This window comes from Aspergillus vadensis, assembly GCF_003184925.1.
Source record: "Aspergillus vadensis CBS 113365 unplaced genomic scaffold BO88scaffold_37, whole genome shotgun sequence".
NCBI lineage: Eukaryota > Fungi > Ascomycota > Eurotiomycetes > Eurotiales > Aspergillaceae > Aspergillus > Aspergillus vadensis.
Genome location: NW_020292075.1, coordinates 18,728 through 45,593, shown reverse-complemented (window position 1 = coordinate 45,593; position 26,866 = coordinate 18,728). Strand labels below are relative to the sequence as shown.

The 26,866-nt window shown below is 46.7% G+C and overlaps 10 protein-coding genes across 10 annotated transcripts; 6 read left to right on the top strand and 4 right to left on the bottom strand.

The window, feature by feature from the left end:
• Positions 1–803: 803 nt before the first annotated feature.
• BO88DRAFT_475817 (putative FAD monooxygenase) lies at positions 804–1,199 on the top strand (the record flags this gene model as incomplete). The annotated part of the gene is made up of 1 exon (XM_025711898.1): positions 804–1,199. A coding segment is annotated over one exon (228 nt), but the record flags the coding sequence as incomplete, so codon positions are not given.
• Positions 1,200–1,432: 233 nt separating this feature from the next.
• BO88DRAFT_196730 (uncharacterized protein) lies at positions 1,433–1,825 on the bottom strand. The gene has a single exon (XM_025701840.1). It carries the CDS (start codon positions 1,680–1,682, stop codon positions 1,464–1,466), a length of 219 nt encoding a protein of 72 aa, XP_025557477.1. The 5' UTR covers positions 1,683–1,825; the 3' UTR covers positions 1,433–1,463.
• Positions 1,826–2,551: 726 nt separating this feature from the next.
• On the top strand, positions 2,552–3,493 carry BO88DRAFT_352650 (uncharacterized protein; the record flags this gene model as incomplete). The annotated part of the gene is made up of 1 exon (XM_025703601.1): positions 2,552–3,493. One exon carries the CDS (start codon positions 2,552–2,554, stop codon positions 3,491–3,493), a length of 942 nt encoding a protein of 313 aa, XP_025557476.1.
• Positions 3,494–4,150: 657 nt separating this feature from the next.
• Positions 4,151–4,631, bottom strand: BO88DRAFT_491963 (general stress protein). Its single transcript, XM_025712888.1, has 2 exons — positions 4,451–4,631; positions 4,151–4,393 (listed from the first exon to the last, which is right to left on the bottom strand). Exons 1-2 carry the CDS (start codon positions 4,466–4,468, stop codon positions 4,205–4,207), a joined length of 207 nt encoding a protein of 68 aa, XP_025557475.1. The 5' UTR covers positions 4,469–4,631; the 3' UTR covers positions 4,151–4,204.
• A 1,498-nt stretch (positions 4,632–6,129) lies between these two features.
• Positions 6,130–6,908, top strand: BO88DRAFT_408988 (Zn(II)2Cys6 transcription factor domain-containing protein). The gene is made up of 2 exons (XM_025707844.1): positions 6,130–6,402; positions 6,455–6,908. The coding sequence occupies exons 1-2, from the start codon at positions 6,271–6,273 to the stop codon at positions 6,719–6,721; spliced, it is 399 nt and encodes a 132-aa protein (XP_025557474.1). The 5' UTR covers positions 6,130–6,270; the 3' UTR covers positions 6,722–6,908.
• A 1,341-nt stretch (positions 6,909–8,249) lies between these two features.
• Positions 8,250–8,862, bottom strand: BO88DRAFT_420082 (Zn(II)2Cys6 transcription factor domain-containing protein; the record flags this gene model as incomplete). Its single annotated transcript, XM_025708425.1, has 2 exons — positions 8,250–8,606; positions 8,722–8,862. The coding sequence occupies 2 exons, from the start codon at positions 8,860–8,862 to the stop codon at positions 8,250–8,252; spliced, it is 498 nt and encodes a 165-aa protein (XP_025557473.1).
• Positions 8,863–9,752: 890 nt separating this feature from the next.
• Positions 9,753–10,307, top strand: BO88DRAFT_196671 (uncharacterized protein). Its single transcript, XM_025701839.1, has one exon. The coding sequence runs from the start codon at positions 9,959–9,961 to the stop codon at positions 10,247–10,249; it is 291 nt and encodes a 96-aa protein (XP_025557472.1). The 5' UTR covers positions 9,753–9,958; the 3' UTR covers positions 10,250–10,307.
• A 399-nt stretch (positions 10,308–10,706) lies between these two features.
• Positions 10,707–14,081, bottom strand: BO88DRAFT_458721 (uncharacterized protein; the record flags this gene model as incomplete). Its single annotated transcript, XM_025711064.1, has 5 exons — positions 10,707–10,835; positions 10,903–11,068; positions 11,125–11,384; positions 13,740–13,865; positions 13,926–14,081. 5 exons carry the CDS (start codon positions 14,079–14,081, stop codon positions 10,707–10,709), a joined length of 837 nt encoding a protein of 278 aa, XP_025557471.1.
• Positions 14,082–15,434: 1,353 nt separating this feature from the next.
• On the top strand, positions 15,435–16,339 carry BO88DRAFT_447482 (C2H2-type zinc finger protein; the record flags this gene model as incomplete). Its single annotated transcript, XM_025710376.1, has 4 exons — positions 15,435–15,491; positions 15,590–15,781; positions 15,832–15,911; positions 15,961–16,339. 4 exons carry the CDS (start codon positions 15,435–15,437, stop codon positions 16,337–16,339), a joined length of 708 nt encoding a protein of 235 aa, XP_025557470.1.
• A 5,894-nt stretch (positions 16,340–22,233) lies between these two features.
• BO88DRAFT_352712 (uncharacterized protein) lies at positions 22,234–23,055 on the top strand (the record flags this gene model as incomplete). Its single annotated transcript, XM_025703605.1, has 2 exons — positions 22,234–22,527; positions 22,579–23,055. The coding sequence occupies 2 exons, from the start codon at positions 22,234–22,236 to the stop codon at positions 23,053–23,055; spliced, it is 771 nt and encodes a 256-aa protein (XP_025557469.1).
• Between the last annotated feature and the right edge of the window lie 3,811 nt (positions 23,056–26,866).

Sequence of the window (26,866 nt, the reverse complement as noted above, 5' to 3'; positions counted from 1 at the left end):
GATTATTATGTAACATGTATCAACTAGGACAAACAGTGTTGCATAACCGCGGGAGATATCCATGGAAGAACATGGAGCCCCCGCTCCGGATCTCAGGGAGCCAGGAAAGTTCTGTTCCAGGTCCCTCGCAGACGGGCCATGTGGCATCAACTTCCTTTTTCTGGCAACCACATATATCTCTTTGCCTTCTTGTAACTCGTAGAGTCGATGAATGTACATTACATTCTTTACTGTAATTCAACAAAATAAAGCAGTTGTGTCATTCAAAATCTTCGCCCACAGCTGTCTGCTAACTGTTGTTCGCCGGCGAGCAACATCTGCTGAGGCAGCGTATGTGCGAGATTTGACCAGATATTGCTAACTACAGGATCTTTTTTTGATCACTGAAAGAGACGAGCTCGAACCTACTAAGCCCTGAAACTGATCATGGCACTTACTAATATTAGTCATGGCGATGGGATGATTTGCCATGGTATGCACCCATCCCCGGAAACTTTAGTTGTACACACTCCTCGCTGTCAAAGCTTAGCCTTATCAATGCCAATTCTCTGTCTTTCTTTGAGTATCCTGCTCCTCAAATGAGTGCCGCCCGCACAGATAAACTTCCGCTCCTCCAATACGGAGTCTGGGTTGAAGGAAAGGGGTACGATGAGGACCCACCAACCTGTATCCACTAATGGATTGAGTGGAAGGCTATTCTTAATATAAAGACAGGATATCATACAATCTAACATGGAAGACCCGCTTCGTGAACGCAAGGGAAGTGTCCCCTAGGATACTCGGTATAAGGGAATGACGACCGGTTGGGCGAGGAGCTGCTCAAGCTGAATACCCAGTTAATTCAAATATATGAACAAGACACCAACATCACCGAAGGAGTCGAGCGCGTTCGTGGCCAGTACATCGACTTCATGACGGGAGTGGGCGTGGCATATGGCCCAAATGAGTTGATATCTGGAGAGGCAGACACATCGGTGGCAAATAATATTAGGATTAGCATGCTCCTGGCATCATATCCAGTCGTGGGTTAGGCCGACGGGATCGGCACACAGCTGATTAGCAAGTTAATCGGTAATTAAGCATGGAGGCTGCTCATATTTCCCAGCGACGTGCGTGAATATTATAACCGGAACCGGCTGGCCAGATTTACGAACGAATTTCGTAAACAGGCTCATCTACTTTATTAGTATAAAGACGTGGAGGCGAACCGGTATTGCCCCTTTATTTAAATTATCCCGGTGCATTTCAGCCCGAGAACTTCGGTGAGTTTCTTAATTTCGACAAAGATATTCCACCCGTTCAATTAGACGTGGGGATGAGATTACTCCGGAGTATTTACTAACGATGGCTCATACAGCGAAACTTGTTGTGGTGCCTATAAAAGATACAGCATATGAGGAGAAACCAGGTGTCATATTATTTGATTAGAAGGCTTGGGAGAGGTGGAAGCATTAGAACAGCATTTAGATTAGTATATCAGCAGAAATTTGATCTGAACGGATTCGGCCTCTATTTGGTATAGTTTCAGCAAGCGCGACCGGCGAAAGGGGTTTAAAAGCATGTTGTTGATAACGTATTCTGAGTCTTGCACGGATAGCTTTTAATGGCAAGGGCCAGATATGATACGAAGAATAGACTATAGAGAGAACAAGGGGGACAAAAAGATACCGGATCCATTTCATGCGGCACAATGTAGTAATAACTATTGGCAGATATTACATACAATTATATTCCCAACAAGTCGCGAGCGTGTTCAGTGGCCAGAGCCCAACGGCAGCTCATCACACAGACTGGGGATCGCCCGTGGCCCACGGCTCTCTCGTCCCATATTCCATCAAGAAAGCCCTGCCACTCAGAAGCCCCAAAGAACGCCCTGCTGGATGACAGGGAAGTTGTGAAACGACAAATTGACTTTCAGACAGGGACTGGGAGAGCAGCTTGACTGGGGGCGAATAAGGATGAGGTAATGGTGATGTTGAAAGGTGATGTCATGAGAGTATCAGGCATGGAGAATGGGCTCCAGCACCACCGGCTGCACGGACTCAGTAAGTCTGGAGATCAAATTGTTACCAGAAATCGAAAACCCCCAACCATCGCAAGACCGACCGCCAGGGTTGGAGAAACAGGTCCCTTTGGAAAGCTCCGGGTTTCGAAATAGCGGTCGGGATATGAGTGCAAATCATAGAGATTCTACTTGAAACGTCATGCTGCAAGTGCGGGCTCCACCCGAACCACACTGAAACTGAATTCGAACTGTTCTTGCGGGTTTCCATCAGCTCAGGGTCGCCACTGATACGCGGGTATCTCTTCCGGACAACTTGATACTACGCTATCATGTTGCCCCAGAGTCTGAGCTCAACCAAATCATCCCATTCTAATACCCCAGGGAATCCAATTTGGGGCGTATCATGTTCACCCCAATGTTTGCGCTTACATCCCGGCCGGATATATTGCCCTTACAGCCCGACTTGCGCATTCGTACGCGTTTTCTCCTTGTGTGGCGCCGTGTGGAAAGCACTGTTGATCAACCTTATCAATGGCCGATGTGAAAATGTCCGCTGACTTGAACCTCTACGGCCCCCTTTCCGGACCACCATCCACCACTAACGAGACTTGGCCGGGCTCTCTCTATCTGAACAACACCATCCCCCAAGACTGTTTTTCTCTTCCTTTGTTCGAAGATAATGACCAATGGCTTCTCAATTCCCTCTCGCCGCCCGTGTCTTCGGCCACTGGATCGGCTCTTCTAACGAACTTCACCGCTAGCTCGGAAGCCAGCTTCATCGCTCCCTGCCAGATTGTACACAATCCTACTTGTGATTACGAGCAAAAGTCCCCCCGAATACAGACTATCTTTGAGCAATTCATACCAGCTCAGATGCCTCCAACTCCCATCCACGAAATTACCTCGCGGGGTAGCATCACAAGTGTTAGCAGCGGTGGTAGCGCCGACAACAACCAATCTCAGTCCAGTGTTTCCAGCCAGAGCAGCAGTAATGATAGTCCAGTATACAGTCGTCAAGAGAGCTCCCATCAGCCTTCCTCTCCGGGGTCTGGGATGAACGAGCGTGAACGACGCAAACGGGAGCGCTTCCTCGAGCGCAACCGCGTGGCTGCCAATAAATGTCGCAAGAAGAAGAAGAAGCGTGCCAAGCAGCTGGAAAGTCACTGCGAGACGGTGTTACAGGAAAAATTGCTCTTGGAGAACCAAGTTAATCACCTGCGGGGCGAAATTCTAAGTCTCAAGAATGAGCTGCTGCGACATTCCCACTGTGGGGATGCGAGGATTAAGTGCCATTTGGCAAAGATGGTAAAGCAGCTTTCTAAAAAAACTGGCACCACAACCCCGAGTCCAGAGGAAAAGAAAGAGTTATTACCCCCGATGGATAATCCCAAGCAGGAGCAGGAGATGACAATGGATCTTGAGGATCTGGTACAGCTTCCGGCTGCCGCGGATGGTTCAGTAACAGAAAGACAAAAAGATATTGAGTGAAGGTTTGATTTGAGATTGTCCATAGTATGTACATGATAGCCTGCGATGATTTAAACGTCTGTAAACAATGTGCTGTGGATATTCCCATTGTTTCTTCTCCTTTCTCTACGTCCCTATTTCTTACCCTTTCTAGTGCATCTGTTCTCTTCCCTTCTATATTTTACCTCTCTGTACCTTTCTCTTTTGGGGACTTTGCCAGAGTACATATATCTACGACAGTGAAAGTACTATGTCTGAGCTAGATTATAGATACGATTGAAAATGGTGGTAGCTAGCATACTTGGCGACGTTCCTGGGTCTAATGTTGCAAGGGGTGTTTTTTTGATGGGGGCAAAAGTTTAACTTCAATTCATGTGATTTAATCACATTATGTTTCTAATCAAATCGTTGATGAATCGACTCAAACCGTACCCGATTGTCGTCATGATCTCAAAAGTAACTGATTGAGTGGCCAATGGCACTCGCGACGGGTTACCACTTTCTCAATTGGGGGACAGTATTACTGGCCTTGCAATTATTACACTTCCTATACTTGTGCCATGCTGCAGAATCTTAGTATCAACCGGAACAATACTTGACGTCATAGCTTCCATTCTGAATACGATTTGACCCTATACATGACTAATCATACTACTCGATACTATCACATAACAAACTCCCCCCCCCCCCAACAGGGCAGATAATAATGTAATAGTAGTACTTTGTCGTAAATTACTTCTCCGGCATATCACCACCAGACCTCGATCCTCTCTTTCGACCAGCCTCCCTAGCCCGGTGATCTCCAGGCTCGAAGCTCCCTCCCGATGACATTCCGCCCTTGTGGCCGGCTTCCCGAGCCCGTTCTTCGCCAGGCTGGAAGCTACCACTGGAGGCTTGGCCGCCCATGGAGGCAATGTTGCGCTGTTCACTCTGATTAGGACATTATCCTGTAGAAGTAAGGGAAGGATATCGATCTACCTGCTTGTCTTCGTCCATGGAGGCAAATCCGCCAGGGTGGCTAGATGCGGGCGATGTTTTCAACTTCTCCGTGAGGACGGTTGGCAAAGTTGCCGGGGTTGGAGTTGGAGGCTATTTTGATGGTTGTGTTGTACTGTGCGTAGTATGTAGTACGATTATGTGGTAGGCTTGGAGATAGATGCTTGTTAGTTAAAATGAGAAGATGAGTTCACAGGAATAAGATAGGATATTTGTAGATGTCGTTTGGACTCTGAATGATACTTTCTACTAACTATAGATTTACTATGACTTCTCAATGATGTCAATGTCAATAATAGTAACCGTAACCGTAATTGTGGGAAAGATGGTATAGCCAAGCTTGTTTCAAGTTTCGTGTAATATCCAAAGGTACTATCGCACTTGGTAGCATGAACGGCAGAGTTGCCGTAATCGTGCTCTCAGAGACGTAATTTAGCATTTTAGCTCTCTTATCTTCCCAATCTCTTTTCAAGTAAGGGGGACCAGCGCTTTATATAGCTATCTGCAGTATTACTAGAGTTCTCCGCGATGTTTCGCTTCTCTCAGTAGGTGGTGGCAATGCATCGATACTTCTGGAAAAATGGAGCGAGAAAGTGTTTGACTCGCACAAGCTTTCCTGGAACTTTCCGTCATGTGAATGCTCTTCGTCCCATGTGTTGGTCGTTTTCTGGCACAACGGGCAAGTGCGTTAGTAGTCACGTGATAGTGGTTTCAGTATTCTGCCTAATACACATCGTATTTCATCGACTACTCCGATTGTCGGCTCGCACTAAGCCCTTGGCAGCGAAGCTGGGAAACAATCGTCTAGTGTTCAAGGTAAGGCCGATTTTGAGTCTAATTGTGGCCTATGATTGACAGAAGGGGATATCATATTAGCTTAAGAGAATAGGGCCGCTTCCACTGCCGCGGCCCGCTTGTAGAATGGCTAGGGACGAGGTCTAACTACGCCACTACAGACCATTCTTGTTCTGCTTGTGCCCACTTGTTGCCCAATAAAACCCAATAATTCTGTCGTATAATCTGGAGACAGGGCCCACAAAGCAATGATGAATCGGTTGACGGTACAAGTGTCCGTCCCATGATTGCTACGGCCCGCTACTGAGGCCTTCGCGAGAACAGTCCAAGTGGGTCTGCGTACCCTGTAAGGTATAGTGAGACCGTGACTGAATGAGCTGCAGAAGGGTTTGCTTGATGCCCGCTGTACTCTGATTATTTTTCTATTCGGCTAAAAGACACTGGCAGTTCGATCGGTAGTAGTAACACAACTATAATATGAATATTTCTAGTCATAATAAGTATTATTTCACACTTGCCCTTAACTCAGACAGCCAGTTTCTATTTTATAAGGCATTATTAGCGTGAAGCTGAACTTCTCTAGTCTGACAGGTGCAATATCTGACAGGACCGATAATAACTGGGTCTTGTCGACCAGGCGGCTAGCCAAGCAACTTCAAATATACCAGGCGCCTTGAATGCTGCTTGACACCCTTGCTGCAAACCTTGGATTATCCCAACCTGCTGTCATTGGTCGGCAGATCTTCCCGCCATAGTCCGTCTGATGGGCATGCAGGGGTTTACGGCAGGTCTGCAGCGGCAGCGGCAGCGGCAGCATACAAATAACATCTGCGACCGTCATATATTATTAAACACATCTTTTTACCCCTCTCGCTCTGTGACACACTAAAGCCTTTTCACATATAGCGACACTACACACACCTGTTACTCTCAGCCAAATTTTTTCTACCGCCCTTTCAGTGCATTTCTCCGAGTTATTGTTTCACCTCCCTAAAACGTCGCTGAAAATGAAGGAAAAAGTGACCCTGCGACCTTTGCGACCGGCGGCGAAAGCCTTACACTCCGAACCGAGCTATAGCAAGCCAAAAGAAAAACGGCAGAGCGTCGCATGCAGAGCTTGTCGCGCAAAGCGGAGAAAGGTTCGTTCATCTCAAACATTGTTTACTCTTGAACCTTATTGATGGGTATTAGTGTACTGGTGCACCAATTTGCCAGTCATGCGTGAGATTGAAATTAGCTTGCGACTTTGAGCCATACAAAGATAAACGCAGGAAATTGGCGCTACAACATGTAGAGAATGCCAGGCAACGACTTGAGATCCTTTTTGAGCTTCTGCTTACATTCTTAAACAAGGAGGAAGACGAGACGATTCTTGAATGGAGAAAATGCCTGAAAGACACCCCGTCACTTGAAATGATGATCGCAGACCTAGAAAGAAGAAAAGAACCAGGCTTATGATACCATCATAAGTCATGGTACTTTGTTAACCGATAGCCGCTGTTGTTTCATCTCTTGTGCGCTATCTACTCACACAGGAGATTGAACAAGTGTATGAGTAGCAAGGCAGACCTATATTATAGATGCTGCATTGATAAACACCGAAGTCTCTTCAGCAGAAAAGCCTGGTACTTTCTTCAGCCTCCTGCTCTAATATATTGCTTTTCATTCCCTTCATGCGTCATTTGCGATCGTATGACAGCGTTTCGCCTGCTCAATCTGTTTCCTTATGTCTCTGACCCTCACGTTACCGGACGCAGTTGATCCGGTAGTGCCCGGTGTATAAGGCATTGTAGAATAAGATATTCAGTTGTTGGCGGAATTCCCTAGCTGTGGTATGAGCCTGAGTCACCCACACTGTAGTAGTACCCTATATGGGTGTTATACTTCTGCTCATTGAGTGTAGATTTCATCAAACATTACAAGACAGGTTAGTACTTACAAGGACCCTGATTGCCAGGGCTCACCATATGTGAACTAATTCAATTAGGCTAGGTCTGAGAGGAAGAATTTGAAAGACTTGGACAGGTAGAATTGTCGTGCAAGGCACTGTATCGACACATTATGCGAGATAATCTTTAATGTCTCGACTAGAGCCTTCCTCATAGGCGTACCAATGTCGCCTTATAAAGGCCTTCAGCTCAGCAAAGAATTTTTCAATCAAATTCAGATCGGGTGAGTGCAGCAGTAGAAAATTAATTTAATCCCCCTTAAGAAGTATAACTGTTCTGCTCGCTTGGAGTGATAAAATACAGCATTATCTATCAAAAGCACGGATCTCTCTTCTGGTACTCCTTACAGTATTAGATAGAGCTTTAATGAACTCCTTAGACACAACTTCATCTATTACGTTATCAAAGTTGCGAAACAGGATAATACCATCTTAGAGTACACAGGGAAGTCTGGTAACATTAATCGCAACGGAACTGGGATACTTGCAAAAGTGTAATACCACAAAGAGTCCAGCCCGTGTATTTGAATGCTATCCGTCTGTTACATCCAGATCCGTCAATAAATACCAGTTAATATGATTTGATTTAAATATGTCATGGATGTTTTCGTCGCGTAGGTCACGCTTCGACATTTTTACTTTCTGCATCTTTTTACATCAACCGACCGAGGAAAGCGCATTATTTATACTGCTGGTTATTACTTACAGACCAAACCGATCCCAGACGAAAATTGCCATCTTATCTAAGTACAAGTTAGGTTCCCCGAGAGGATCAATATAGTGCTTCCAGCATGATCATTATAATCGATTTCGCTCGCTTAACTCGAGTTGGTGGCGCTCTAGAAGAACTGGAGACTCACAGGTCGGAGCGGGTATATTCAACCGCCTGCTTACTGCATTCGGCAGCTTTAGCAAGTTTCGAGATAGACATCCCACATCTCATCTTGGAGCACCCATTGAAATTAGGTGAGAGACGTATTCACCTTCAATGAATGCGCAATATAGTTGGAAACGTCAGGACCGAATGTCACCGATAAATTATGGGTTAGCTGCTCGTAGAAGCGAAGCTGTGATTGCAGGTCCTCGGGTAACATTTAGCACCATGCGTGTACTTATTGATGAAGTATCAATGTATACCTGGAGGCTGCACCACTTATGCAACTTAGTATCTTTCTTAGTATTCAGTTTGCTTCTTGCTATGTTGATGAGCCGTTGAACATCTGTGTTATTACCACTGTCAAAGGCGGCCACCAACTGATCAAGAAGCAAAAGGATCCCATTTAGCTCCTCCTCAGTATTGTGCAACGCAAGTTTTTTCCGTCTGTCGACGCCTCTGGCAAACAAGCATTCTGTACCTGCTTGAATGCATTCATCACATGGGTGGTCTCCACGGCACTTGTAGATATATATCAGTCAGAAATTGTGTAGAAACAAAAGGAAAAAAAATAGGGGGAAAAATGGAAAGAAAAAGAAAAGAAGAAGAATGAAGAAGCAGATTTATGATGCTTACCCTGGTCTTTTTTTTTTTACATGCATCACACGCATTCGATTTTCTCTTGGCTGGCCTAACAGCCACGTCTGTCACTCGAGAAGGCCTTGCATCTGGAGCTGGAGCCAGGATCCTCAGGTTTTTCGCCTGCGAAGGAACCATATTGCTTGCAGCTTAAAGTAAGTAATATGTCTAATTTTAGAAAAGACTCTCTGATAGCTTCTGCTAAGATCAATACCTTGCAAGTGTTTTGGCTTAGCCTTCACTTTATGGCTGCGTTCCGCGTTGTTGATCTCTTCGCGGCAGAGCAAAACGGGCCGAAGACATGACATCAGTCCTTTGATGGATTTGATTCTTGGCTCTAGTACCACCTGTCACTATATAGTAAGTGGCTGAGAGGGATTTCAGAAATGTCATACGGAACGCCTAAGCAGCCACAATTCGGTTTAGTCCATTATAGTAATAGAGAGTAGGGCCTATCAGAAACTGCTTAACTTTACTGTCAAGGTTCGTCACAACGTGTGCTGGTAAGTAATCTCAACCTTAGAGAACAACATTATTGGATAACGTAGGAGAGAAGACCCTCTCCTTTTATTACAGTAAAATATTGTATTGAAAGCAATGTACTGAAAAGCAAGATCAGCAAGAAAAACATGCGATAGGCATAATTAGCTCTCATTCTAGCTAGCCAAAAACTCTCTTTTGCTGATCAAAATCCCCGCTTTATCTCTTCAACAATCGCAACCTCTTATTTCTGCTGCATTCAAACGACTCAAGGCAATGCAAATATGCTCGCTGGATATATTCAGCTACTGTTTTGGATCTGATTACTGTACATAACAGGCTGCGACTCGTGATGAGGGACCTCTATATTCTGACTCCCTTGCTTACAACTTGACACGTCACTGATACGGCAGCCATGTAACTTCTGTCATTGGCTGGTGAAATATGCCGTCGCACAGTCTCATTTGGAGGGCGCGCTAGGCGCGCCGTAGCAGCTCCTCTACCTATGGAACCGACACGTAGAACTGACGTTAATGGCTTTATGTCTAGAACAGCAGCAGACACGAGTGTGGCTTAAAAATTACCATAAAAATCCTACTAGCTTATGAAAAGGTCAGAAGACCAAAATTAAGGTTGAGATCCCTGGCCGCACAATATAAGAAATTGTAATGTGAAAATTTCCGACAGCTATGTAAGGAAAACCTCGAAACAACAGCGAGAAATATCAGCTAACGTACAGCAGAATCATCTACTGATGGCACAGTTCGGATGGGGGTTCGATCCTATCGTACACCCAGCTTGGTGTATCTATGAGGCAAAGGAGGTGCTGAAAGGAGATGAGAATACCGGATGCCAAGATCACGACCAGATACTCCCCCCAAGCATGCACTCATCGCAGCCACAAGATACTTCCTATGCCCCTACAAAAGGACTACGATTGACCGAGGAATCTGTCTGCAGCTCCTGTCTAGAATGCGACCGAGAGCAAGAGAAATTCTGGGGTTTTGACGGCGCAGTAGAAGCGCTCATCCACCGTACAGACTGAAAACCTCGGCCGTGTCCTTCACAACTGCCATGCCTACCTCGGATCCCTTCGGGCCGGTTTCGCTGGGAAACCGGTCCTGCTATTTTCGGGTCAAAGCCGGACGGCTCGACCCCTCATCAAAGGGGCCCACCAGAACCGATTACACAGCCTAGCCAAAGCCAAGGTTTTATGCTAAGGGAAGCGTATTGGTTGACTACTGCTGCAGCTTTGCCTACGATCTTCTTTCTAGCTTGTTGTGGAAGACTTGCTCTATCCCTAACTTTACGTAGGGAAGTGGATTTTCGTTTGGAGACATACGGCGTCCTGTGTGCATACAATACGCTGTGCATTAACACATTATGCCCGTACACCTAGTATTAAGCTGTCGGGTGGGATAGCTGAGTACTCTCGGCTTCACAATCTGTGCCATTGCGAGGTGTTACATGGCTCCCTACACGTATGAATCCCCGTACATGCCTCAATAATGCGACTGTATCCAGCTAATGATCATGTTTAATGGTGGATCCTCGTCAAAGCAGTATCCGCTCCTTATGTCGGCAGCACGCAGGTTGGATGCTACCACACGGTCGGAAACATTGTGGATCTCCTTGATATAACGTGGCTTAGCAAATGTAAATAGGGTCTTTTAGAAGGCCGAGAACAAAGTAACCTACTTCGTAAAATAACACATCCACGTCTTGCAACCGTTTATCAAGATCCTTGGCCGCGGAATGCCTTAGCACGTAGCTACGGTTGAGCAACCAGCGTTTAGCGGCCGCTATGCTGAGATAGACCTTGTGTGCTTGGTGGCGACGGGCGCTTGCATCTAGTATTATCCTGCTAGACCATGATAAATTGTTAGCCGGCATCGTAGAGTCGCATGTCATATATCTTACTGTTTGAGCTGTGCTGTGTAATCGAAGTCACGGGAATTCGACGTCATGTCTAGGTCAAAACTTGCCGACAATAAGCGTTGGGCAACTGTATAACCCTCTATAAACACCGTATGAACTGAACGATTTACATCCCGTAGCGGCATGCCCGTAACATGGATCATAATATGGTTCAGCATAGATCGGTAGTCATTGATGAGCTCAGCAACCCTCAGGGCTAAGACATGATCGAGAAAGCGGTTTCCATGATTTACTGGTATCTGCTAATGCGAAATAAGTACCTCATAGTAACAAGCCTCAATGCATGATGACAGGGAGATGAGCAGGATTAACTCACTTCGCTCGGAACAGAAGCCGAGCATCCCTTTCGTGTATTAGTTTGGTTGCTTCCGGAAGGAGATATGGGTACTAAAGAATTATTATTGTGGTGTTCAATTTGGCAAAAATCATTTGGAGCTGGGTTGAGGAGGTTAGCGATCTTCATTTTATCCATGCCAGTCAACATATTCTCCTAGCATGTCCCATTCGCAGGTTGTGTCAAATTTACGACACTGCGTTTTAATCACAGCATACGTGGGTTCCACCGTTCCAACAGATTCGGCAAAGATCTACATACGATATTATCACGTGATACATAGACATCGAGAAGCCATGGATGCTTGTCTATCGGATCCTCTGTTTAATGATGAGTGAGGGAGGCTTCTAAGCCACAGGAGATGGCGTCACATTTCAACTTTTGCAACCGGAGCTACAGTGGTTGGCCGCTCGCGACCTCACGGAAAGCACTTACGTAGTAGAGGTGCAGTCTCTCCTGAATCGAGGACCCGAAGAGCCGAGTGGTCCCGACCCACCCCTTCAGTTACTCAACTCCACCTTGTGGAACGAGATTGCGGAACGAGATGCGCCGGATCGGCTCAAAAGCGAAGATAGAAGAATTCCAACTGAGATGGGGGCAAATCCACGCGGGCTTTCGACACTGCACTCCCAGGCAAGCACACGAGACTCCTATATGATGGCCTAGATCGACACGAGGCATCTTTTTTGGCGCAGCTGAGAACAGGCCACGCGGATTTGCGAAGTTTTCTGTTTACAATGCAGCACGTCCTTGCCCCGAGGGCTGTTGAACTGATAAATGACTGCCGCTCTTTACGGATCAATATCATTGACTATGTCAAAAGCATGCCGCTACAAAGACTGAATGATATGCTTATACCATGTTGATAGAGAGTCATACAGCTATCAAGGACTTATTTATAACCAGTCCTGGCCTGGATGTAGGGTCAGATCTCTCTGGTTTGGATTGCATAACACAACAGCCACAGCTCAATCGGTAGGCTACATGATGCGCTTCCTTACGACGCCGGCTAAGGCATTTATGTTGGTGTCACAGGATGATACTAGATGCGCGCGCCTGTTGCTACTAAGTACATAATCTATCTCAGCATAGTCGGCGCCAAATGCTGGTCATTCAACGTAGCCATGTGCTGAGCAAGTCCAAGCCCTAGGATTTTCATGAACAATTGTAAGATGTGAATATGCTATTTTACAAGGTATATCTACTTACTCGGCGGCTCTGAAGGACCTTACTAGCGCTGACTATATCACGTCACGGAGACTCACAACGTTTCCGATCGTCTGGTAGAGTCCGGTTTACGTGCTGCCGACAGAAGGAGCGGAGATTGCATGGACGAGCATCCCCCTCTGGAAATAATCATCGGTTGGATTCGCTGGCACTACTAGGACCTATGAGGGCTCATTTATAGATCGTCACGCATCTATCACACTGACGCCGGGATGTTCCTTCTTACCATAGTCGTCTCGTTTGCGCTCAGACAGATGTTGATAACGCAAATGGGTGACCAACTTTCCCAACCCAACCTAGTTAAATCGTCTTGAATCTAGCTCATCCACCTATGGGCCGAAAAGATACTAGGAGCTGATAAGAAGAAATCTACTGTATTGGGAGATAGATATAGCGATGAGAGTATCCCCGAAAATTATGTGGCAATTAGTCCCCGAGGAGGACGCCGTAACAGGAAGCGTGAGAATTAAAAATTGCTGCATACCTTGGCGTCCATGCGCAAATAACTCGGATGGGCCCCCGAGGTTCAAAAGACAAGGCCTAGTCTCCCTGTGTATATGATGCATGTCTGTATACAACGGTGCATTGGCAGGAAGAAGAGAACAGAGCAATATTCGTACCAATTATTCAAAGAAACCTAGCTAGAATAGTTGAATATCGTTTATCTTCATCTTGTTTAGTACATGTGAGCTGACCATCCAAGAGTTGGTTTAAAATTTGCCTAACGTATTTCAATAATAACAAGTTTGTCCCTTGGGTTACCCTGGCAAATAAGTGCAGTATATAAGGTAGTGACATTTTGCAGGGAGGATATCGAAACCATCAGCATCCCACTTGAACCTGTCCCTTTCAATGGCACGCAGGGCCAGGCCTTGGTCTTGAACTTCGAGGTTTGATTGCTATTTTCTATGTCATATTCTCCGGAAATATCGACTTAAAATTTCTTGAAGGCTTTGGACGTTCCTGCCGACGCTAGCTTCGACAACTTGCAGAGTAGGCAACGAAGTATACACTGTATATTACTGTGTAGCTGTACCGCTCGGTTGACGAATTCATCAAGCTTCTCCGAGCCTTCTAAATCTGCAGTAGCTGAGCCGATGTCTGACTCCTTTAATAGCAACTTCTGTGCTAGTTCCAGTGACTCTGCGCTCAGTAGAGAAAGCTATCCTCAAGCATTAGGAAGATTTCGGTACGCCCAAGTGATGGGAAAGGTTGGAGATACCTTCTCAAGGCAATCTGTAGCCGCCCCAAAGTCGTCCATTCCTTCTATGCAGGGACAGCAGAGGTCCCTATGCAGGGCGAACACAAAGTCAAGGGCCACTCGGGTCGAACGAACCGTTGATGTGTAACACAGTTCTTGAGTGCCTTCTTTCACCATTTTTTGTGTGTCCGAGTCATTCAAGAAAATATGTTGACTTTAATTGCAGGAACGAGACTCAGGAATCGGAAATGACTTTGCCTTCCGGAAGGCTAGGATGTGGCAAGGGCACTATGGTGCTAGAAAATAAATGTGAGGGTTTTCGTGTTAAGAACTACAAGACTTAACTATAGAGGAGAATATGAGTACCCTATCCCTAAGGATTACGGAGAGACGGTTGTATCAGATGCACCAGGTCATTATAGCTGGACACCCGGTGACCAGATTATCATAGCCAGTAGTTGCCTTGCCTTGCCAAGCCTGCAGTTGCGGCGGCAACCGAAACATCTTACACGTATTCAGAGTCCGGAAGGGGCTATGCATATGCGCTGTGATTCGGGTAACAATTTCCGGTCGACAATCGACATAACACGATCGATACACGGCTTGGGGCCGCCTATCTTTTCCGCCTTGGAGCTTAGTCAACGCAGTCTAAGTAGACCTTGGGGCGGGGACGCTCGTCTGTATCCCGTCTTATACTGTATCAAGCACTCCTCTATCTAACGGATGCAAACCAGTTTCGGCCAGACCAGCAACTTCCATTATAAGATGCTGCAGATGCCCGGGCACTTTCACAATTACGTAAGATGTGTCACTATCCATTCGCTGCCTCTTCTTGGCGCATCCAGCCTTTACGTCACTTACGAAGGCAGCGCCAAGTAAAAGCGGCTAGAAGCTTTACTAGCATCTGAAATAATCCAGGATCGGCGTCTCGGCAGCCACCATTAGTAGGAAAGTGAACATTACGAAGTCGGCCTATCATATGGACTTCTATCCATCAAGCTTGGGAATGAGAAACCCCTGAGCCATCATCACATGCAACTATACCAGAAAGACGCACATCATAATTGAACACCTCTAATCGGTTGTGCCGGTGCTCTGGGGGCAACCTCACCAACCACCTGTCTTTTACTGCACCTGCGGCCTGTCTGCCAATCAGCTTGCCCATTGAGATCTTCTGTGCTTACTGTCGAGCCTGCGTGTCCTGCGTATAAGTTCCTGATATAACTTTCAATAGCATTCCTGCTTCCCATACGCAACTGTGGACCCCTTTTTTCCCCCCCCCTTGCTTTTCTTCGATTTTCACTTCTTATCACAGTACGCATTCGGGTCATCGTTCTGAAGTATTAGTTCACCCTTACTATTACTTTTATCTCTATCTTCTTCGCTTTCCTTGTTCAAGTTTCTTCTTGCACTGAGATCGTGTTTGCTTCCTGTGCTTCTGGTACTACTGCCAGTCAGGCCACTCTCAGCTAATTCTTGGTCGCCGCTCGCCTCTCCAACAACATTATTCTGCCCTGCGTCCCCTCGACCATGGGTTTCTGCGAAGACGGTCGCGGTTTTCGCTGCGACTGGGTGCATTGTGACAAGGTATAGGCATATGTTCTGCCTGGTCTCTCCCCTTTTTTATTTTCCAATTCGTGATCGAGTACTCGATGGGATATTGCCTTCCACGCTGACGGTAGCAGGTCTTCGGTCGCAAGGCAGATCTACGCAGGCATTACCGAATACACATCAACGAGCTACCGTATAATTGCACCGTCAACAAGTGCGACAAGAGTTTCATTCACCGGAGCGCATTGATGGTTCATTCGCGGATCCATACTGGGGAGAGGCCTCATGTCTGTGACAACAGTGGTTGCCACAAAGCTTTTTCTGACGTACGTAAAATACCCTCCTACCCTTGTCCCTTAATGCTAACCGCCACAAGTCATCAAGTCTAGCCCGTCATCGGAGGGTCCATACAGGAAAACGACCCTATATTTGCCAGGAGTCAACCTGCAAACGAACGCAAGTAATATCCCGGTTGTTATGCTGCTGACTTTCTAGGAACATGAAGGTTCTGCCGCAAGGCGAGTTTGACCAGACATCAACATCGGTTCCATCCCCCAGAAACCGTGTCATCTCTGCCCTCAAAGACCGGGGGCCTAAAAATCCAGCATCCTGTGCAAGTCGCATTTTTCGATACAACTAACCAATATCCTCCAAACCAATTGGCACCATACCGTCATGATCCACAACCAACTCCTGACCTTCAAGCCCAAAGTCTCCACGGAACGCCGGTGGCTTTACAGGATCGAGGCCCGATCGTTAGGCAGCCTTTACTGGTCACATCACTGGTAGACATACAGCGTGCTCAACGCCACTACATGCGGCTTGTGCAGCTCTATGATCATGGTTGTCAGAATTTTCCGCTAGGACTTCAGACCATGATATAATTTTTCAAGGGCGGAACTCCCTTCACTTACATTCAATAGCACTCAGATGTGAGTAGAAGCTGCCAGTCCGCATTCTGAAGCAGCCTGAAGAGACGGATGGGGTTTGTTTCTAGATGAACTGAGAAGATTTTGGATAGCGACTGCTTTGGGGCAGGAGTTATATCGCGTTAGCAATATGAGCTGGCGTCTTATCAGGTTTAATTTACAACTTTGCTCTGGCCAGACGCCTCATTGACTGGTTCTCTTCCCCATCTCCCCCAACAGCGTCTCCTTTGCCATTTGCTGTGGGCGGGACTGCTCCTTGGGTTTGCGCGTTGTTCTCTGCTTCTGGATAGCGACTGCTTTGGGGCAGGAGTTATATCGCGTTAGCAATATGAGCTGGCGTCTTATCAGGTTTAATTTACAACTTTGCTCTGGCCAGACGCCTCATTGACTGGTTCTCTTCCCCATCTCCCCCAACAGCGTCTCCTTTGCCATTTGCTGTGGGCGGGACTGCTCCTTGGGTTTGCGCATTGTAACATGCTACGAAGAGTTTCTGTGTTTGGGAGGCTTTTTTACTTTCTTTTCTATTGTCCCCCTTCTGTGTGAGGCCAAGGAGGGAAAGGGACTCGGATGCAGTCTATGATCCTTTTTTTCAGCGTATTCTATGTTCGCTTTGCGCCCGTTACCGCGCTACATAGTTGACGTATCATGCGTGCAGGCGTGGGTTTGGCCTGTTCGTTTGCAAACTTCCAGTCGCTGTCTAAACGTCGTTAGCCCTTACATATCCATCAAGAAAGAAGGAGGCAAACATGCCATCGGACGCCTGAACTACGCATCTTAAATCGTAAGGTGCAATGGTACAGGCTGAGACGGAAGTGGGGTATATGGTTGCCCGCGGTCCTTCTCTGAGTCTGGTTGTAACTAGAATAGCAGTGGGCTGTACCTTTACTGGCTCCAAATAACGGTTTGTCCTGCTGTTACCATGAAGTCATGCAAATACGCAAGTAAATCTTTACCCTTTATGTACTAAAGCATGACCGAAGTATGCACCAAAATATGGACTCCCGTAAGATGTAAGACCGTAGGTTTTCGTATTCTTTTAAGCGATTTATTGGAGAAGGGAGGAGCATGCGTTCACCACTGCTACTGTAAGGCACATATATGAGTTTTCCTCTCTGGCATCGTGCTCCCGTATGAAAATGATGTTATCTTCCTCATACACAAGTACCTGCTCGACATATTGCACATCGACTTGAAACATAGTTTGGGAACAGAACATTCTACCCCTGTTGCTGATTTACTATCTGTATCTATGTATCCAATACTAGACTTCCGGACAGACCCAACTCTGCCCGGCTCGTTTGCTTCCAATTAGGAATTGGTTCGCCTGCATGTGCACCTAAGGAGCGAAGGCCGCATTGGCGTTTATGCGATAACAACTTGTGTGACCTGAACCGCGCTTGAGGGCCTATTAGTCGTTTGATACGAGTAACGGCGTCTTCAAAACCGAAGGCTGAGAGAGCACAGCAAATACTTGCTTTCCGCAGCCATGTCACCAGCAAACCGACTCCTCGCGGAGAGATAATAACTATCACTTATGAGGGCAAGGAGACTACGGCCTATTCTGACGCTTTCTTTATACGACTAGGTATTAGTGTCTTTCCGGGTTCAGTTGCCCCAGTCTAGGAGATACCGCATTGGCCACCAACAAAGTCAAACTGGGTGGTTGCCTACGTCTCACTTGGTTGCCCTACCCCAAAGGATTGGACACTGATTAGGAGTCGTACATGGTAAGATGATCTTCTGCCCGGTCCCTACTGTTGCCCCTGGGCCAGACAGCAAGCAGTTTCCCCAATTTATCATACTCTGGACGTCGAATCAACCAGAGGACAAGTGCATAGTACGCCGAAGGACCTGGTGAATAGATACTGCGATAAAGGCGCAGCCAGTAGTTCGAAATTCCAAACTCCAAGGTGCTATGGCGTGGTTACCAAATGCTTCAAGCAAATAAACGTAGGATGTTGACCACAGGAGCTGGTAGTGTCATATGTTAGATTGCTTCCACATCCCCCACAGCAGAAAGGGTGCTTTCGGCTCGGCCTAGTTTATAGGCTCGAAGGCATGTGGAGCTGAGACTTAAATGACGATCCCTCAACTAGAGACAGGGACAAGTTTGACTAAAACATCCCCGGAGGTTGGCCCACCGACGGGGGCTTTGAAACCCGTCGCACAATTTGAATAAATGCTGGAAATATACTACCCTGTATTCTGGTGTTTATCTACTTAATAGGTGTTATGCCCGAGGTTCACATAACCGCCCAGTCATTGGGTGTCTTTGATGCAGGTCTACGTACGGAGTTGTATTGGTGCGAGGCAGAGGTGGATAATCCCTGTGCCATCCGCTATATGTATTCAAGCTGAAGTTTAGTTTCTCTGGCTGCGCTTCTAGTCTGTTCCTGAGAAGCGGACCGACTATACTATGATTCCGTGCCATGATAGGCACGATCATCTCATCATATCTTTGTATTTTACTTCGGCTGCTTGGGCAAGTAAGTTCAGAATACAAGCTAAAGCGGTAGCATCCCTCGTGAAGCAGATGAAGGTGATTCATATCCCATCTGTGTGTGCCTGCATCAATGGCATGCAGGGTGAAATATTCTATATTAAGCTTCCAGTGTCATTCATAAGTATTCCTTCTCCGGAATCGTGGTTTTCTAGAGTTTAAGCTTAGACTTCATTGACGATGCCATAATTAACAACATGCAAAGTAGGCACCAGTAAACACTACATATTGTCTTGTAGCTGTGGTGCTCTGTTGATAAGGTCATGGATACCCTTCGGGGGCCTTTCGCATCTAATATAACTGGCTAATCTCTGACCCTTTCGACAGTAGGTTCTATGCTAGAGTCCAGGGACACTCAAGGTAATATTAAGATTGAAATGCTATATGATATATGGTGCGAAATAACCAGAACATAAATGGGGGAATTGATCACCTTATGTATCAAAGCACACTTGGAGATGGTTACATGAGGTACATCTGGGACATCATTTCTAGCATTTACTTTCCTGTTGACCAGGTTATTATAGCCAGTAGTTGCCTTGACTAGCCTACAGTTGCCTTCGCCTCAGCGGATCGACGGACAACCCAAGCGTAAAGAGCCATACGACAAAAAAGTAATAAGAGTCCTGATGTGGCTGTTAGAGCGCGGTGTGATGTGGACAAGCCACTTCCAGTGATAACGGTGGTGATTGCATTTAGCTGTATGCCGAGGATGCATAGTTAGGCGCAAACCTGGAGCAAACCGGGGTTAGAGGTTCCGGTCAGGGCCTCAATAATCGAAAGTCGCTCAAGGCAATCGAGCGAATGAAAAGCCGGAGCAATGGCTTGAACGTACAGGCCTGCCAAGGCTGCTTTACACCAATTGCAAGGGATTTGGGAAGACAGCGACGGGAAAAGGCGGCTAGGACTGCCCACGGGCGCCTCCGCCCCCACAAAAAGCGAACCTAGCTAGACCTGCAATCGAACAAGACCTACCTAGAGCATGACCAGGAAGTCAAGACCTGATCTTTCCGTACTATCTCGTAAGCAGTCCCTACTGGTGTGACAGGAGCCTCTTCTTATGCGGCTTGTATTATAGTTTCTCTTGAGCGATTTACAACGCTGGCGTGACCCGAACCTACGGCGGCGTAATGAACGGGCACCGGTGAAGCTCACGAAAGGGGAGCAAACAAGAAGATAAGATATTCACTGGGGTCCTATCACTGTTGACTAGGTTCGGGACCTCAGCCATCGCTACTTTCAAGCTTTCAAATATCGTCTCAGGCGACTGAGCACTGCCAAGGCATCTCCTCCATTTGAGAATCGCTTCATCACTTTTGCTTGCAAGGAATATGATTAGACGCTTGAGGAAATCCTCCAGTCGTTGCTTGGCTCCCTCGGCGTGTCGTAATGCCATCTTTCTGCGCTTGTCTTTATGTAGTTCGAACACGCATACTGAGTTTGAGGCCACGCAAAATTGGCAAAGCGGTGCGCCGGTACACTGTTTTGGTCAATTACGTGATTGCAATTACAAAGCTGTGGGGTGAAATCACCTTTCTTCGCTTTCTGCGACAAGCTGTGCATGCGAGATTTTGCCGCCTTGTAGCTGGCTTGCTGTAAGTTGGTTCTGTTTGTAGGGCTCCCTCGTCGGATGCAAGGGGCACGTTCTCCATCATGATCATCGACTCAATGGACAAAAAGGTCAGATACACGAAAAAAAAAATAAAAAAGAAAACCTGAGGTGATAATATGCTAGGTGCGTCTATATCAATATGAGCGGGTGTCATTCTAAGATATTAACGGAGGAAGAAATTAAGCCCGCATATATGGATCAGGATCCTGTCCCACTCGGCACGTGCTCGTACCCCTAGAATGCCGGGCTGCTTGCCCACAGCTTTCTGCGGTGTGTACCTTAGTGGGTTGCCGCTTTTACTGCCTGTTGGCATAATGAGCGAGCAGTGGATGATCTGCGCATATCCCTTGCGTGTCCGATGAAGGAGCATCAAGGGAGGGCAGGCTTCGCCGACTAACGACAGCAGATGCAAAATTCTCGTGTTCGCAGTTAGGTACCACCGCATATATGAAGCTCTCGCTAAAATAGGGCCGGCTGCAGCCCCAGCTGCATTGATCGTATGGTGGCAGCTGAGAACTCCGTTCACACATCGTTTCGCCTTAGGAACACTGGCTGTTTGGCCTGGAAGAGAAGGTAGGGCTGACTAGATATGATTATACCTTCGTTTGTTACTATAGCATTCCTCCGCAGTACCTATTACACGTTCCCTCTTGTCGATCGTATTGTGCGATCAGCTTAAAAGATAAAAGGGTTAGAGGCGGACAGAAACGAATATCCTGATTTCGTTGGAAGGAGCGGAAAACGGTGCGTTTATATACATATGCTTTGCAATGACATGTACCTGATGCTATCTGGCAAATGGCAGGTAATGTTTAAAATTGGGGTCATATCTCTATGGAAATTGAGGACATCTTTGCTACACAGGGGCGGGATAATTCTCCAAGGACTGCGATATCCCTGGTTTGATGAACAGGACGGAGTAGTACTCCATTATGTTCTGGAGACAACCTTGACAACCACAATCTGGAACAGTACCATCCCAATTTTCTCCGGAATGGTCATGTCCTACTAGGGTTTCTAATTTTAGGATCCCGTTCGGGACTACTAGGGAGACTAGAGGTTTCTGTAGGAAGTAACACACACCTGCATACCCGCTTTGGTATGCACCCATTGCCGAAGGGGCTAAACTGTGAGCCAATGGCGGGATTTCCTTATGTTTGCCATGGAAGACCAAAACATTGGATACTCTCGTGCTTCGACCGTGTTTTCTCTGCCTTCAGTTCAACCTTTCGTGGCAGTCATCAGTCAGAGTGGAGCTAGGTAATGCTGAAAGCCAATTATAACGCATTTGTAGTGTAACCAAATTCGGCCATGGAACAAACTATTGCTTGGTTCTAGTTAGCATAAGACAAGGGCACGTTGCATTTTTTGCCGATCAGGTTCACTATCATCGGCATCTTCTCACCACTCCCAAATGAACAACAAACCACAACCCGTGTTGATCCCTCACCACCATAGATGGTCATGCCAGTAGCTTGATCTCGGGGGTCAGTCTCCTCTTGAACCTTTGGTGGGAATAACATAAAATACCTTAACAATATGGTTCCTTCAGCAACTTGGACGATGGACCGTAGCACTCAGGCGGGCAAGCATACACAAACGTGGAGACGACAGAAGGCCGCATCCCTGTACAGCCCCCCTAGCCATTAACCGAGTTTTATGTCCAGCTTGCCTCTTTATCTATTTAAGAGTATCGTTCTATCCATCAATCAAAACAGCATCTTGAGGCCGGCCACCATGAAAAGACACATAGGCGCTTTCTGGACGCTCCTCTCGAGCTACCTCCCTCTGACTGCTGCGACAGCATGTTACGCACCCGATGGATCCCTCATTGCCAACTCCATATACCAGCCGTGCATTTCCATACCTGGCGTCCATTCAATGTGCTGCAGGCTCAACAGTGTCGACCCGGATAAATGTGATCCAACGGGCCTTTGTCTGACAAGCGGAGGGGGATATTATCGGGAATTTTGCACCGATCAGTCTTGGAACTCGACGAATTGTTTGCCTAAAGATATCTGCAGTGATCAGGTATGCCTTATCTCAGTGTAACAACGGAAGTCTTACTGATAATTTTGGCAGAACGGCGGCAACTCGGACAGGACCTACCAACTGACCTCCTGTGGAGAGGGACTTTGGTGTTGTGGTAGTTCTACCTCTTGCTGCAATACACACGAGACATTCACCCTGAGTCCGACACTGCTCAATTTTGATTTAGATCCTTCTTCTAGCCTATCCGCTACCGCTGCTCCTACAACAACGGTAACTGTTGTCCCGACAGAAGGTAGTAGCAGCAACAAGGGCGAGCCCCAGATGTTGACGAAGGTGGCAATTGGAGTCGGGGTGGGTGTCCCGTTGGCATGCATTGCGGTAGGAATGCTCGGTGTTGGATGTCTCCTGGGCAGAAGAAGCACGCAGAAGGCCCTGTCGCCGGCGAAACCTAGACATCGTGTAATGAGTATCCCGCTGGAGAAGCCTAAAGGGGAGATAGGGTGTTCACATTGGTCTGATGATGCTGCGAGTACGTCCAAGTGCTTGGAAATTGTACGTAGCAGCTGAATGATAGGACTAAAGTAGGGACAAGACGAAGCGTCTCGCTTTTGGTGGCTTATGGTGGCTGTCTCCATATATTCACTACACGGTGCGGATGTTGACATCACCGGCTATACCTACTAATTCTTGGTATTTGTATAACAAAAGCTTCTATCATAATGTGAATCGAGGAAGCCGAATCTTCTCCTGACAAACTTGTAGATCCTTGTTAAGTCCCCACTATGTAGAGCCTAGAGTCTATGAACGCATGGTATCTTCAGATGTAACTATGTCATGCACAAGAAGCTCCGGTAAGGGCTAAGCTGCCCAATGACATGTACACTCATCAAGGTATGGTGATTCCCAAGAGGAATCATTTGTGATCTGATACTGCTTCAAGTGACCGTACCTTTGGCACCAGAATATTATTTGTATTACCCTTTCCACTCATCCTGCTCACAATGACGGGCTTTCTCCCTTACACCCAAATACTGACCAACAATCAATCGAACCAGTACAACCGACCGCCCCCAGTTTTATAAAAGCAAGCATCATGTCTGATCGTTATCCTTAGAATCTCTGTACTTGTAGTATCTATATGGGTTGTAGAAACTAGGGTTTCCTGGCTCGATTTTAGCAACCACCAAATTATTGATAAGATACATCAACACGTAGAATAGTTAACCTTGTAAGGTCTTTAGAAAAGGTGGAAATTTGATCTGGTTATAGTATCAAAGAGTTCATTTCCATGTTATATTGTCAGACGTGATATACTAAGCTATTGAATCATTTTCTAGGGCATAAAGAATAACATAGCATACTTCAAGTAAAAATCCATGAGAGTGGTCAATTGCTACTAGCTCGGCTGTATAGACCGAACAGTGCACCATCAAAGCAATACTGAATTTGGCGAGACCTTCTCATCTGCTGGTTGCAGTCGAGGGCCACTGCTGCAGCCACTAGTTCCTCCTCTTTCTTCGGGGCGTCTAAGAAAACTGTTATACTGGCTTAGGCCTCTCCTGATAAAGCAATAGCCCGTATCTTCCCTTGACCCGCCTTGAATTTGGTATAATGAAGTATTGTGTCTGCCACTGTGCTAGGAGTTTTGGGTTGATATGTGTGAATGATTTCCAACGCCTGTGCCGGGTTAAAGAATTCATTGTCTGCAGTGTTTCTGCTAGGGTATAAGCTTGAGTACGGATGTCTTTCCGGTTCGTCCAGAGGCCACTCACCCTTGGCAGTCACCATATGAGCAAAAGATGTAAGCTGCACATAAGATCCGTTTATTGACAAGGCATAGAAGAGTCCTGCATCTGGTTTTTAGTATCTCTGTACCGAAGCGGCTCTCACTTCTGAGTCACTTGTATCCTTCCTGAAATTTGCTAGAGGATACATAACTGAAAGAAGACATTTTCGTGTGTTTCCGCAGTGAGTATTTGGCGGCAGGAGAACCTGATTGTGCCGTTGACCACAGGCACGAAAGTCTGCGGTGGTAAGGGACCAACAAGCTTCCTGGTTGGTATAATCGACGGTCTGGAGAATATTTGTTTGATAGTGAACCTGACTGGCAAGAATAGTTACCTACTATTGTGTAATGCAGACATGGGAATGATGTTTGTGAACTGAAATTATAGCATATTTGCATCGTTGGACAAAATCTGGATACACCTTAGATCTGTCATGATAGGCTCTTAGCCATACCAGACTCCACCTTAGACGATGATTGGCACAGGAATGTGCATCTGCATGCAAGGAATATGGGGCCGTAGCACGAGGACCCTCGGAGTTGGTCACACCTCCGCGGCAACGTAGAGATTTCCCACCAATGGTTCTTTACAGACTAGGCCGCCTTGGCAACGGTTGCATTCCAGAGTGGGTATGCAGGTATGTTACTGCAGGCGCGGAAATCAATTCCTAGAGAGACCCTGGGTTGCCCTAATGGCTCCAAATGGGATCCAGAAAGAATGAGGAAGGCCCAGGAGGGCATGCCTATCCCGGGAAAGTATGTGATGATACTGTTCCAAATCGTAGTTGTCAAGGAAGGCTCTGGAAGATAAGGGAGTTACCGTTACCTCGCGTATTCCAGAAAACTGAGGCCGCAACCCTGGGAGTACTCAACCCCCGTTGTAGCAGAGGTGGTCCCATCTCATAGGTCATAAATCGACTGTTAGAACACTGTTTAGCGGTCTGTCTTACTGTAAATTCAAGTGTTAAAGGTCATTGAACGGCACACACGCGAATGCACCATTCCCCACGCACCCCGACGGACAAAAGATTTGCTTTTTCATCTCCCACCATTTAATATCGGCCTAAAAGGCCGAATAACATGGTTGACAGGGGATCCAGTGACATGTAATAGTATGATAGGATCTTATAGTAAGGAAACAAAGCTGGATTCAGCATCACCCAATCATGCCTTTTCCTCTCAAGTCGAGCAACCAGTGTCCCTAGGCAGTAGTTTTTCGCTGCCATCACAGCGACGCAAACGACGACTTCTCGGGCTTGTGAGAGGTTGCAGCTGTTTTAGGAACTTATATATATTAAGTTATGGAAGCGGGGTGACGCCTCACCTCACTGCAAACACCGGAATCTTGCATCTGCCCTTGTAAATCGGGTTGGCAAGTGTTACCTTTCCGTCAATGCTGCTTTTCTGGGACATGCAAGGGGTATTGCGCCGATTACCTCTAGAATCGGTTAATCTAAATAACTCGTAGTAACCTGGAAGGCGCAGTCCACGCTTAAAAAATTTGGTAGGTGATTAACGCGTAAGCGGGTTTAGATGGATTGTCAAGCAGTCGTTTCCAGTAGCTTCAACTGAACTTTTGACAGCGTTATAGGATACGTCATTATATTAGGCATCTAACCTTTTCTGACGCTTCCAAATAAGAACGATAGCGTACATCAAACCACGCGGTTGCAAGTCCGAGAGAATAACACCCACCCCTAGCCATCGCCGTTCAGAAATACCGTTCCTTTATTGGGCGCTGCCAATCTAGCGTTTGCCCGGTGTACCTTACCTCAATCAAATTTAAGCGATCCCAGCCACGAATTGGCCTCCTGCATTTAATGATTTTTGCAACAGCAGCCTTCTACGTTATTATTTTAAGTCCGCAAACGAGTCACTGTGACTACACGTGGACTTTATGCATGTATCGAAAGCTCGATTTCCACGGTTCATATTTCATTATCGTCACCTATCCTTCGGATTACAGTCCCAGTAGCGGCCTGTACTCATCGCACGGTTTGATTGCTTCCCACGGGTGATCCACATCCGGAGACAGGCTTTCCCCTTCTTTCTCGCATCCTGAGCTCTTTGCTCGTTTACGTTCTTCCAGGCGTACCGATCTTCCAATACACCTTTCCACTGAAGGATTCGAAACCACCGACGGAGAATATACAGGAGCATCATTGTCAGGCTTCCCATGGCTGAGGAGGAGATTGCCCGAAGGGGTGGTGCCGTTGGCCACCCTCTGGCGCAGCTGCTTACAGTACCGGCTATCAACGGCCTGCGATGTAACGCACAACAGTCTATAATGCAGGATTTACAGTAAGTGTCTTCCCAATCTGGTTGCATTACCAAGCGTTCAGCGTACCTTTGCAAATGCTGGCTGCGCCGCATGTTGCAATTTAATCTATAGATCCGGTGTGGGGTTAGGCGTCGGATATAAATGTTTTCGATTTCGAATTTCTACCGTCATTATTGACGATTTGACGATTAGAATGGGAAAAATGTCCAGCAGATGCAGCTTACTGACCTGGGCCCGTCCTTCCAGTATTTCGCAGTATCCTACATCCAATCCCATGAGCCCTGCTCACACGTGCTCTGGTTCATCTCCCA

What these genes read in the sequence shown, in the direction of transcription:
- BO88DRAFT_196730 (XM_025701840.1), bottom strand. Translation starts at nt 1,682, where the DNA reads ATGAAATGGATCCGGTATCTTTTTGTCCCCCTTGTTCTCTCTATAGTC.
- BO88DRAFT_408988 (XM_025707844.1), top strand. Translation starts at nt 6,271, where the DNA reads ATGAAGGAAAAAGTGACCCTGCGACCTTTGCGACCGGCGGCGAAAGCC. An exon ending in GTCGCGCAAAGCGGAGAAAG is followed by an intron (nt 6,403 to 6,454) that starts GTTCGTTCATCT and finishes GATGGGTATTAG; the next exon opens with TGTACTGGTGCACCAATTTG.
- BO88DRAFT_196671 (XM_025701839.1), top strand. Translation starts at nt 9,959, where the DNA reads ATGGCACAGTTCGGATGGGGGTTCGATCCTATCGTACACCCAGCTTGG.